At 39.5% G+C, this 12,664-nt stretch overlaps 2 protein-coding genes across 2 annotated transcripts; both read right to left on the bottom strand.

Moving 5' to 3' along the window:
• Positions 1-494: 494 nt before the first annotated feature.
• Positions 495-3,143, bottom strand: PADG_01683 (uncharacterized protein; the record flags this gene model as incomplete). The annotated part of the gene is made up of 3 exons (XM_010758721.1): positions 495-1,413; positions 1,480-2,051; positions 2,115-3,143. The coding sequence occupies 3 exons, from the start codon at positions 3,141-3,143 to the stop codon at positions 495-497; spliced, it is 2,520 nt and encodes an 839-aa protein (XP_010757023.1).
• A 7,578-nt stretch (positions 3,144-10,721) lies between these two features.
• Positions 10,722-11,457, bottom strand: PADG_01682 (uncharacterized protein; the record flags this gene model as incomplete). The annotated part of the gene is made up of 2 exons (XM_010759242.1): positions 10,722-11,297; positions 11,392-11,457. 2 exons carry the CDS (start codon positions 11,455-11,457, stop codon positions 10,722-10,724), a joined length of 642 nt encoding a protein of 213 aa, XP_010757544.1.
• Positions 11,458-12,664: the final 1,207 nt, after the last annotated feature.

Here is a 12,664-nt window from a genome sequence, read left to right as displayed (position 1 = left end):
AGATACTGTTTATTTGCAGCCGTGAGAACGCTAGGAACAAGTAGTATATAAGGTTTGTTTGACCGCGCCACATGGCCTGCTTGGTCGGATATGATTAAAGAATTGGCACAAGAAAAATTCCCAGGGTAGCTGCCTGACGCGTGATCAAGCCCAAAAGACAAGACAGTAGGTTAAAAGAAGAATTTTCCATTCAGTCATTATTTCGAAGCCATTCATTATGCGTTGCAACCTTTGATATTAGGTAGCATGAATATGTAGGTTATGCAGTTTGTTCATTCATTAAACATGTCCACATGACAAAAAGAAGTAAACAGGTTCAACCAGCAATCAGAGTTAGCAAAAAGAAAAAAAAAAAAAAAGGAGGAAATAGGAAACAAAGTTTACCTTGCGCCCCAAAACAAACACCATATACAATGGGAAAACGAAAGAAAAAGAGAAGGAAAGCAAACTTGTCCAACACCACGAACGCATGATGGGTTTGTTTATATTAAAGGTCATAGCCAACCCCCATTGTTTTCGCTTATTTTAGATGCAATCCCCCCACCCAGATCTAAACGAGGCGGCTCGTCGCTCACCAAGCCTGCGCGCTTCTTCGGACTCCCAGGTGCAGCTTTCATTGGACTTCTTGATCTAGAATCCGTTCCCCGTGGCGGGCCCTCGCGAACATACTTACAATCCCATCCATCTTCAGCAGCTGCTGCAACCCAAAGGCGCAGCGCATCGTGAACGGAGGAGTAAAATTTCTCCTTGCACGTACGCAGACTACCGCCCATCACTTTCTCAAAGCCTGAGGCCCGGAGTTCAGCTCGTATTGTATTGCGCTCGTTGGCAGTGGGCATGGCCGCAAGCAAACCATTTATAAGGTCAAGATGGCTTGCGATGTAGTTGGTGGCATCCCATTCAACGCCACCAACATAAGGCGCAGCGGGGACAGGGGGCCGAGGAGGAGGAAAGTAGCGTTTACAATATGGTTCCGAATTTTTCTCGCTGGACTCTGCGACGGGCACAATGTTGAGGTGATGGAGGAATATCCAAAATACCTCCTTAGTCACGTTGCTTACTTCCTTGCACCACACTCGATATGGACGAGGTTGATAAATATTAGCAATAAAGTTCAACGGCTGGGATTCTTCTGGTAGCGTTGGATCACGCATATACGACAGGATAGTCTTGGCTCGGGGCACCAAATTTCCTGGGGATGCCGAGGAAAGGTGAGTAAAAAGCAGACTAAGGACGATGCCCCGTGTTGTGAATTCGCTTGGCCCTTTCTTCTCTTCATTGAAGAGCATGTGCAAAAGGGTTGGAAATAACACCGCCTCGACGGAAGAAAGATGGCGGAGAGCGAGGGAGGTGGTGCAAAGTGCCTTAAGGCAAAGCAATGTTTCGTGGAGCAGTGCATCTTCGTGCTCCTCCCTATAAGATTGTTAAGTAAGCATTTTGTTTATTTGAGTTGCAGTTTAGGGAGCAGTCAATACGCACCGCCACTCCACCTTGAGTATACGGTACAAAAGCTCGATTACTTCGTCCATTCCCCCTTGGGAAATAAAGGCATCAACCCACGTCACAGTCTCGTTTCTCAAGAGTATTCGAAGTTTGTGGAGTTTACCAACTTCTACTATTTCTGGCTTCCGTACTTCATGTAGGTAATGAACAAAGTCTGTGGGGTCAGCTGTATAATCCAGTTGAGCCTGAGGGGCCATCCCCGACATTGAGCTGGAGCCAGTTAGCCCCTTGGACGATCCGGCCCAAGATAAATCGACAGATTTTGGACGCTTGTGAGAAGCTGCACTGTCAATGGCGTTCTTTCTAGGGGACGACGGCTCCCCTTTTGATATGGAGAAAGGACGGCTCCGAGGTTGCGATCTAGATCCCTTTCCATTCGAACCCTTTCCGCCATCGTCAGGAGCATTCAAACTGTTTTTGTCCTTGCTGGGAGATGGTAAAGTGGACGAGCATATATCAAGATGGTGTTTCCGTATGAAATCAGCTTTGATATTCGTGTCCATGGAGCGCATCTTATCGCGCATATTATGGGGAATGTTACGGGAATCCTGTGCATGCAAAAATTTAGGTTAACTGTATCCCAAAGAGATATGATGGAGAGGGTATTTTACCAAAAGTTTTTCAAATGCTTTTTCGATCTCCTGCTGATCTGAGGGGTTCTGTGGTTCGCTCGACTTTCCCTTCGCGTTGAAAGCTGTAATGGCAGCCATTACCCGGGATCCACTCTTTCCAATTGATTCGTGTTGTTTCTCCAGCCCGTATTCCGTTGGAGATCCACAGCGGACCTCGTTTCCCATGCAATCATTTCCACCTTTTGATCGTTGCTGGTCTTTAGAGGATCTTGAACGATGTACAGCGACAATCATCTCCTTAATGGAGGAAGAGCTAGACGTAAAATACTCTGTCTTTGGCCTCGGTTTTGCATCTGGTCGTTGTATTAGAGCCGGTAGCTGATATCCATGAAAGTTCCTCTGGCTGGAAGGTGAGTAGTCTCGAGGGGTATACAGTGTCATTTCTTCGTCTAACGTTCGTCCTCTTTGAAGGATGTAACGACTGCTTCCTTGATCTTGCAGTGGCCGGCTAGCGAATTTAGTCCAGATTGGAGAAACCTCCCTCCTAGGTGATTGTGGAGAGATGATATTCTCCTTATCTTTCTGCTTGTTGTCGGAATCATCATTCTTTAGTCCACGCTGGGGCCTTTTGAAAATTGCTGATAAACTGGTTGACGATTTTGTTTTCTTTGGTTTCTTTTCCCGCGTTCCATTGTCTGTTGAAGAAGCCTTACTAGGCGTTGTAATATCCTTTACCAATGACCGTAACGACACGGAGCTCTTGGTTTTCTTATGCAAGCCAGTCTCCGTGGGTATGTTCGGAATCATGTCGCTGGGACAGGGGCTGTTTGGCGCATCGCGGTTGTGGGATATTTCAGATAAAGGTCGCTGTGTATTTAAGGAATGGATGTGGTCGGGAGGCAACATGGGTGGGGGCATGGGCATATGTTTGCTGTTTACAGGGTTGCCGATCAGGGCACCACCAGCTGAGCGGGTTCTTTCGTGCGGCTTCGAGGGGAAAATCGACCTAAATCCAGAGGCTTTCGATAGGTACGAGTTCTCGTCGACAAATATTCCAGAGTTTTGCATAATAGATGCCCTGTGCCTTTTCTGGATAAGAGCCAGAGAAGTATTAGCATCACGAGGACATAATAAACAACGCGTCAGAATGTGGTTCTGCTCACTACGATCCATGCAAAATCTGTAATATACCAATCAATGAGGAAATGATCTAGAGGAAATATATTATTATTTGCACCCCAAGCAAACCGCCCAAGATGCGAAACGGTAATGGCGGGCAGTAAGCAAAATGGTCAATCAAGTAAATAATCCAGCAGTGTTCGTCTCGATTGCGAGATCGCAAGGAAATAACTCCACTTTCAGTTCTTTATCCGCTCGTGGATATCAGCAAAGAAGACGAAGCAAGAAAGAATATATGCAACAGAATTTGGAAATGAAGTATGAAGCCCACAGACAATAATAAAGGAATTGGTGAGCGTCGTCGTCGAGGTAGCTGATGAGCGATGACGGAAGAAAAAGCGCTGTGTCTGTTGCTGCAGCAACGACGATAACTAGTCCGATAATAAACAGCTTAAGTAAGCACTTTCACAATCGGATCAAACTCCCGACTTGCAAACACATGTCACAGGGGAATCCAGATCTGATGACATAATAATAAAAAACACAGCTGTGATTTACCTATGTTGCAATTTTGGTTTTAACACCTTACCTTAGATATCCTATGCGCAGTGAAACGTGTATCCGTTGATGGATCTAATCAGCTTGTGCCATCAATGGTCTGCGGCTAATTTTAAAGCTGTTGGGTTAGACGCGCTTCTACTGATCATTCTTCACGAACATCCACCAAGATAACCAATAGAACTGCGAATTTGCTGTGTGGGGTTCTGATAATGTAATTAATAAGTGAGTGAACCATATAAGTGAGTGAACCACTTCCCAACTCTCTATACAATGAGAATGTCTTCAAAGCCTCAACTATAAAGAAAAACTAGCAAATTACATTATAAATTATTTTCTATACACTTAGAGCATGTATGGGCAGTATGCTCAATAATTTCACAGATACTACACTATAATACTGCATGTTTTTATGATTACAACTCAGCAGTCTTAATCACCTTCTGCTCTCATTCATTGACTCTTTGTATGCAATTCAAGTCTTCTTCAATTCTCAAAGCACTCTTTTGAGCTACATATGTACAGTCTCTTTCTTGCTTTCTCTTTTGTTTGATATTTTGAGCTCTTAACTCTCTGTTTTCAGCTGCTAGAATAGCAGCATTGTGTATTATTATTTGACATCTTTTGATCAACTGACTTAGAGCACAATTGATTGAACTGAGTGAGCTTTGTGTACAGTACTTAATATATTCTTTAACTTTCTTAGTCTGCTGCTTCAATTGACATACATTATATAATATAACTATTACTCAGAAGGTTTAAGAGCTGTGAAAGATTTCTAAAGAGATGAGAGTATATATTATAATATTAAACTGTAAGAAAATCTGCTTAGAATTATATGAAATCAGCTCAGCAGCTCTAAAGCTGTTTTTAATATTAATCTCAGTTAGAATCTATATTTAAATTGCAAAATAGAGACTCAAAAACTTTTTTTTATTAATATAATTAATTTTAAACTATATATAATTTTTCATCTGCTATTTGTATGTAGTTTTCAGAGATGAGAAGCAGTCAACATTTAATGACTGAAGAAGATAAGAGAAATATAGTGATATATAGAGAACAATGATTTAATTCTCAGTATAAAATTGATCAAATTTAACTAAAATATGACTTCAGTGTTAGTTTAAAATCAATAGTTGATATTTATTCTTTATATAAATTAAAGTTTTTTTATTGAACATCTCTTTCAGTCAATGCAAGTTCAGCTGATTAGTGATTCAGTCATTCTCATTAATTTCAATCACTTAGTTGTATGATAGCTCTTCTGTCTCATATCAGCAGAATTAATGCATCTTTTCTTTAAGAATAATTATTATATATAAGACTCAGTTAGTTATATTGACTTCAGTAATAATAGTCACTTATTTCTAATCTTCAGACTATATAAACTTGAGATTTTCAGCTCTTTCAGATTCAGTCATCACTCTGACAGTCTCAATTATATTTATTTGAAACTTTGTCTCATCAAAGTTATAGATATCATCTTTCAGAATTTTATACTTTACAATACTGTTTCATATAAGTCTAAATCACTCACAGATAATTTCAAAATTCTCATATAAAGCTCATTGATGATCATATTTATATAAGAACTTGAATTTCAGTTTATTATAATACTTAACAAAGTTTTGTACTCAGCATTCACTCACTGTGAGTGAGAAGTTGAATTCTCAACTAACAAGAAGAAGATTAATTATTTCTCATACAGCTATAATTCAGAGAAACTAATTTTACTTATTTATAATTAAAATTCATTAAACAAGAGATTCTTTTTCTGTAAGATTAAGTTTTCAGTTCTTTGAGAATGTGTCAATATATGCTGTATAATCATGTATGTGATGAGTTAAAGTTGTATAAAAGACTTCATATAGCTTTACTGCAGCTTATATACTTGAAATTTAATTATTTTTAAGTGTTTGAATGACTAAAAGAAGTTTTTCTTTCTGAGTAAAGACTTTATTTCTTTGTGTGATTGATATTTTTGATACAAAGCATTTCTTATTGTATGAAGAGTAAGAAGTAATTCACTCACTTATATGATTCACTCACTTATTGATTATGTTAACTAATGTAATCAATATGTAAGTAAATCATATAAGTGAGTGAATCACTTCTTACTCTTCATACAATGAGAAATGCTTTGCATTAAAAATATCAATCACACAAAGAAATAAAGTCTTTACTCAGAAAGAAAGACTTTTTTTAATCATTCAAGCACTTAAAAATGATTAAATTTCAAGTATATGAGCTGCAGCAAAGCTATATGAAGTCTCTTATACAACTTTAACTTATTGCATATATAATCATATAGTACATATTGACATTCTTTCAAAGAATCAAAAACTTAGTTATACAGAGAAAAAATCTTTTATTTAATGAATTCTGATCATGAATGAGTAAAATTAATCTTTTTAAGTTGCAGCTATATGAAAAATAATCAATCTTCTTCTTGTCAGTCAAAAATTCAATCTCTCATTCACAATAAGTGAATGATAAATATGAAATTTTATCAAATACTATAATAAGCTGAAATTCAAGTTCTCATGCAAGTATGATTATCAGTAAGCTCTATATGAGAATTCTGAGATTATCTATAAGTGATTTAGACTTGTACAAAACACTATTGTGAAGTATGAAATTTTGAAAGATGATATTTATAATTTTGATGAGACAGAGTTTCAGATGAGTGTAATTGAGACTGTCAGAGTGATGATTGAATCTGAAAAAGCTAAGAATCTCAAGCTTATACAGTCTGAAAATCAGAAATAAGTAACTATTATTGTTGAAGTCAATGCAACTGACTGAGTCTTATATATAATAATTATTTTCAAAGAAAAAATATATTAATTCTACTAATATAAATTAGAAGAGCTATCACACAACTAAGTGATTGAAGTTAGTGAAAATGACTAAATTACTGATTAGCTAAACTTGCATTGACTGAAAGAGATGTTCAACAAAAAGACTTTACTCTGTATAAAAAGCAGATATCAACTATTGATTCTAAACTGACATTAAAATTATATCTCAGCTGAATTTGATTAAATTTACACTGAGAATCAAATTATTATTCTCTACATGTCATTATATTTCTCTCATCTTCTTCAGTCATTGAATGTTGACTGCTTCTCATCTCTGAAAACTGCATACAAATAATAGATGAAAAATTAGATGCAGTTTAAGATTAATCATATTGATAAAAAAAAGTTTTTGAGTTTCTATTCTGCAGTTCAAATGCAAGCTCTGATTAAGAGCAACATCAAGAGCAGCTTTAGAGCTGCTGAATTGATTTCATATGATTCTGAGCAGATTCTCTCATAGCTTAATATCATAATGCATACTCTCATCTCTTTAGAGATCTTTCATAACTCTCAAATCTTCTGAATGACAATCACATCACATAATATACATCAATTGAAGCAGCAGACTGAGAAAGTTAAATAATATATCAAGCACTGTACACAAAGCTTACTCAGTTCAATCAATTGTGCTCTAAGTCAGTTGATTAAAAGATGTCAAATGATAATGTACAGTGTGCTGCTATTCTAGCAGCTGAAAACAGAGAGTTAAAAGCTCAAAATATCAAATAAAAAAGAAAGTAAGAAAGAGACTATACATATGTAGCTCAAGAGAGTGCTTTGAGAATTGAAGAAGACTTGAATTGCATACAAAGAGTCAATGAATGAGAGCAGAAGATGATTGAGACTGTTGAGTTGTAATCATAAAAACATGCAGCATCATAGAGTAGTATCTGTGAAATTATTGAGCATACTGTTCATACATGCTCTAAGTGTATAGAAAATAATTTATTATGTAATTTGCTAGTTTTTCTTTATAGTTGAGGCTTTGAAGACATTCTCATTATATAGAGAGTGAGAAGTAATTCACTCACTTATATGGTTTGCTCACTTATTGATTACATTACAAATAATGTAATCCACCACCCAACGCCCGTTTACACTCAACGCCCGCCATTTCGCCATCACTATGATGAAATATTTTCAACATTATTTCAACAACGCAATTAGATTTTAATATGATATATCATAGGGTGAAAATATATATAGAAAATTACATATAAAAATATATAGCTAATTCAGTAAACATTTGTTTGGCTTAATAACTCGCCCGGAACATGAAATCTTGGGTGGAGGCAGATTCAACGAGCAAGCAGTCATTAAACCAGTAGAGATTGCAATATCATCATATCCCTCTGGCAGTGGATCTGTGGGCACCCTGGCAGGGCTCTGAAAACGCGATTTAGCCACTCTTTGCAAAATCAAGGGTCTACTTTCCCGATTAGGAAGGGTGATTTTTGAATTCTTCAATCATCTTCTTATTCAATCATGATTGTAGCTGTACAGCAGCTCATTCTTCTTCCTTTTCTTTTTGCTCCTGAGCCTTTTTCTCATCTCTAAGCTCCTTGTCAATCTGCCGTTGAGCAGCTCTTGCGGCATTATCCATTTCCTTTTGCTGTTTTGTGGCCTGGCGAGCTGCCTCCCGCTCCATCCTCTGCTGGATGATATCTGCCTCCTTCTGTTCCTTAAGAATAGTGCGTTGCAGCTTTGCATCCTCCTTACAAGCTTGTTCATCCTTTTTGGCAACCTCTGAGGCCGCCAAATTCTCGCGGATGCTCTGCACCTTTGCCGGCGAGAAGAACTGCGCCAATGATGGATTCAAGGGATCTAGCAACCCCATTGCCCTGCCACGCTTGCGACGTCTCCTCTCTTGATTAAGAGCTTTTTGAAGCTGCCGATTCTCTATTAAAAGAACCTCTTTATCAAGAGCAAGATTTTCCCCTGCACGGATCACCCGGTTGAGATCATTAGATATTTGATGCTGCTGTTGCTTGACTTGCTTCACCAATTTCCACAGGCCAACAATAGAAGTAGGTGTTCTTGGTTGATATATTGCGTCAGGGGGGTTGCAAGGTCATATTTGAAGCTTTTTAAGAATGTGTTCCGGATTGAATGGATGTAGGCCAGTAGCAGCAAATGCAGCTTCAATATTTGAAGATGTAACTGTCTCCTTCCACACAGTGTCAAAAAGCTGCCAAAAAGACCTCTTTGTAGTGCGTATGAATCCCATTCCAGTTCTCATTCATTCATTCAGTTGTTTGGAATATGATTTACCCAATGGTCCAAATATCCCAACATCTAGCGGCTGTAATCAGTGTGTAGAATGGGGAGGAAAGACAGCAAGTAGAATTCAATTCCAATCTGCATAATTGATGAATGCCATATTAACATGGGATGAGTGGCCATTCAATATAAGAAGTCTATATCCGCGGCCTGTCTTCTTTTTTGTAAGAGGTTCAAAGATCTTCTTTAACCATGTTAACCCATATTCATCATTGCTCCACCCATTTTCTGAAGCAGCAAAGTAGGCCTGATCCTTTTCACCATCAAAATCTTCAAGCCAAGTATCTTGCATACCTCTTGATTCCCCTTGATATATGAGAGCAGGTGGGAGCGAAGTTCCATCTGCGCAAATTGAGGCAAGTAGTGTTATGAATTCTCGACTGCCATCCTGGCTGGCACCTATCATATGGCCCGATTTGAGCGAATTAATCGATACAATACATTTGAGGGAGTGAATGAATCCTAATAGGAATCCTTTCTCATCAAAGTTGTAGATATTCGCAGGTTCAAGGTTGTATTTCATGATTTTTGCCTGCAGCTGAAAAATTAAGATAAATTAGCAAGATGAAAATGAAAAAAGCAGTATAAGAAAGAAATCTATTACAAGATCAAAATAATGCTTGAGGAATGCAGAATTGTCTGCAATCTTGTGTTTTTGATCAATATTTCACAGATAGAGTGACTTGATCACATCCTTGTGGCGCTTGCAGAACTGAGCCACCCAGTTGACTTCAATAGGTGCTTTTAGAATCTCAACAATGAGATTATGAAGGATTTGGGGCGTACAAGGGAAACTGAGATCTGCCAATTGATTGATATGAAAAAGGAGCTGTTTTTCTTGCGAATCAGTGAGAGCTTTGCAGTGGATAGAGCTTGCTGCCTTTCTTGACATTTGAACGCCTCTATAACGCCTTGACAACGTATATCGGCTGATTCCATATTTTTTAGCGGTCTCAGTGTAATTAGGCGTTAATTGCGCGTTCAAATCATCAATCGCGGCTTGTATAACTGCTTCGTGGTGCATGTTGTGGGTGGTTAAAGATGAATGAAAAATGAAGATTTGAACGGGCGTTGGGTGTAAACGGGCGTTGGGTGGTTGATTACGTTACCTACTTAGGTAATCACGGACGACAAATTTGAAACCTGTAACTTTCTTTTTGGCAGATCATGTAGTATGGTTATTAATTCCACATCCATTTCTATTTCTTTTCATTTCATGTTCATTTTATCTGGCATTTTACTTCTATATATTCGCCCCGGCTGGCCATTACGGATGTTGCAGTGCTGAAATTGCTGATATTCAAGCGAGGTCTTCCACGGAGATCGCTATTCGGCCTTCATATTTCAACAAGTATGATATTTTCCGGGTATCGAAAACCTGTTCTCTTCGTCAAGACTGGAGCTAGACGGTTATTAGGGGTTGGGTTATTATTTTGATTAGATGAACATTGATCAACTTCGCATATCATAGCGGGACCAGTTTGCAGATAACTAGACATGCGGATTTTATATACCGCTGCAAGGTAGAGTCAAAATATCAAGGGTATCCTCTCGATTTTACTTTTTACTGTTCAATAGAATGTGTAGAAAGCCTTGATATAAAATTATATTTCCACATTAAAACATAGAACGTATTCTGTATGATTTTGAACCATGTGAAACAGAGAGAATCTGAACGCCACAATAACGAATGAAGCCAATATTAAATAAAGGCAGCTTGACATGCTCGGAATGACAATAGAAGCAGTGCAGAGGACCGCAATGCGTTAGCATGAATATATGGAGTTTTATTGTGAAAAGAGAAAAGAAAACACACGTCGTCATCTCACCCAGCGGCCTCCTTGACCTTCCCCTGCTCAGGAGGCTCATCTACAAACTGTGGTGGCCCAACCTCGTCCTGAAGAAATGCAGGCACGACATCCTCACCCATCGCACTCTCAAACATCGACTCCTCCCCAAGCGCTTCCAATTCCGCATCAAGTTCCGCCTCATCAACATCTTCCGGCACATCATACGCGCGGCTAATACTCTCCTGAATTTCATTTCCAATATCCATCAAATCCTGCATCTCATCCTGCATACGCTCGATTTGGTCGATGTCAACCTTGCCATATTGCTGTTTCAGCGTCTTTGTCGTGGTCTTCATGGCATCCACGGTTGCCATGACGTTTTTCAGATTATCTTGCATCATGCCGGCCTGTTCCATGTTCCACGACTGCTGAGAGAGTTGGTCGCGCTGGGCTTCGTATTGTTTGCGGCGTTGAAGGACTTTAAGGGCCTTCTGGCGTATGGCGTTCTTCCCGGGGCCATCGCGCATTTTGGCCATTCGCGATTGGTAGGAGGATAGTTCAGCATTTAGGGCAGCGAGTTTTACGTCTATGCTTGCGACGCGGCTGTCGACCTATTAGTTGATTTTAATAGCTGTTACGATATGGATGTTTGGGGGGACTTCGGCGGCATGATCCGTAGGAGCGGGTAGGGGAATAGAAGCGTACATTTGAGATGGCACTATTGAGCGTAGGCTTTGGAGCAGAGCTCTTGGTGCCGAATAACCGGTTCATGGCGGCTCTGAGCTTGTGTAGCCGATATTATTATAGTCATAAACTTTCCAAATGTGGTGGGGAACTGGATATGAAATTGGCGAAGGGAGCAAGAATGGCTTGTCGGAGTAGTTTAGTGACTTTGAGGATTATCAGGGAATGTAAGGTTTATCGAACAGCACCTGTAGGGAAGCCAAAAGTGCTTGGCTGAAATCGACAGATCGTTCTGTGCTAGTGCTGATGTCATCCGTCTAGCAAGGTGATATCACATGACAGATGCCAAGACATTGGGTGATATCAACTCCAAGGACTATGTTGAACATATATGATTATGATTCAGTTGTTGTTGCTCAATTAGACCTTGAGATCAACATGGGTAGGGTCAGCAATTAACTTCTGGAACTCATCTTGGCTGCTTGATTCTGATCCAATAAACAAGCATACCAGCCTTGACTTGCTTGTTATGAGCAGACCGGTTGAAATAACTCTTGAGCCAATCCACTGCACAGGTCAACAAGCAACTTTGATTGAACGGAACACTGATGACACTCTTATAACTTTGACTTATGTAGAAGAAAGAAGTTTCAGCTGCCCTGAGACTTCCTCAGTTCACAAAGGTTTAGTTAGGCGGTAGTTAACATCGATGCTTCCCAACCAGTTTGACAGACACCTACATAAGTTAATGTATCTACAGAGAGGGACCCCAATACATCTGTAACTAGTTGATTAATTGAAATACAATATCAAATCAAACCTGCTACCCAGGGGGGTTAGCTTGCTCCCCGCTATACCTGGCGGCTTATTCTTTTGCGAATATTCCCATCGTTGCCGCCGTAGCCCTTGATGCAAAGGAAGGGATATTTGCTTGTTACTGACGTGCATCGAAACTGTGGTGCATTCCCCAGAAAGAGCCTCATCAACGCCAACGCCAACCCCATCTCACAGTCCGCCCACCGCCAAAGCAGCGCACCCCATACAACGTCAAACCTCCAGCTCTTGACTCTGCTAGCCTCAGTTTCCAAGGTACCGGGCAAGAGCCATCTGAATTATTTATTCTTGTGCATTTTTATTGTCACTCTCTTATGTCAACGGTATGTTACAATTCCCCAGTTGCGGCCATTCCGCTTCAAACAGCCCCTCTCCCTTCGATTTTTCCTGTTCACACTAGCAGCCCGACCACCTCTTTCTGCATCTTTAATCACCTCTCCCACTTAGTTACTCTGTATAC

Source organism: Paracoccidioides brasiliensis (assembly GCF_000150735.1).
Source record: "Paracoccidioides brasiliensis Pb18 unplaced genomic scaffold supercont2.2, whole genome shotgun sequence".
NCBI classification, from domain to species: Eukaryota; Fungi; Ascomycota; class Eurotiomycetes; order Onygenales; family Ajellomycetaceae; genus Paracoccidioides; species Paracoccidioides brasiliensis.
Note: the sequence above shows the minus strand (reverse complement) of the source record. Positions and strands in the feature narration are given on the sequence as shown.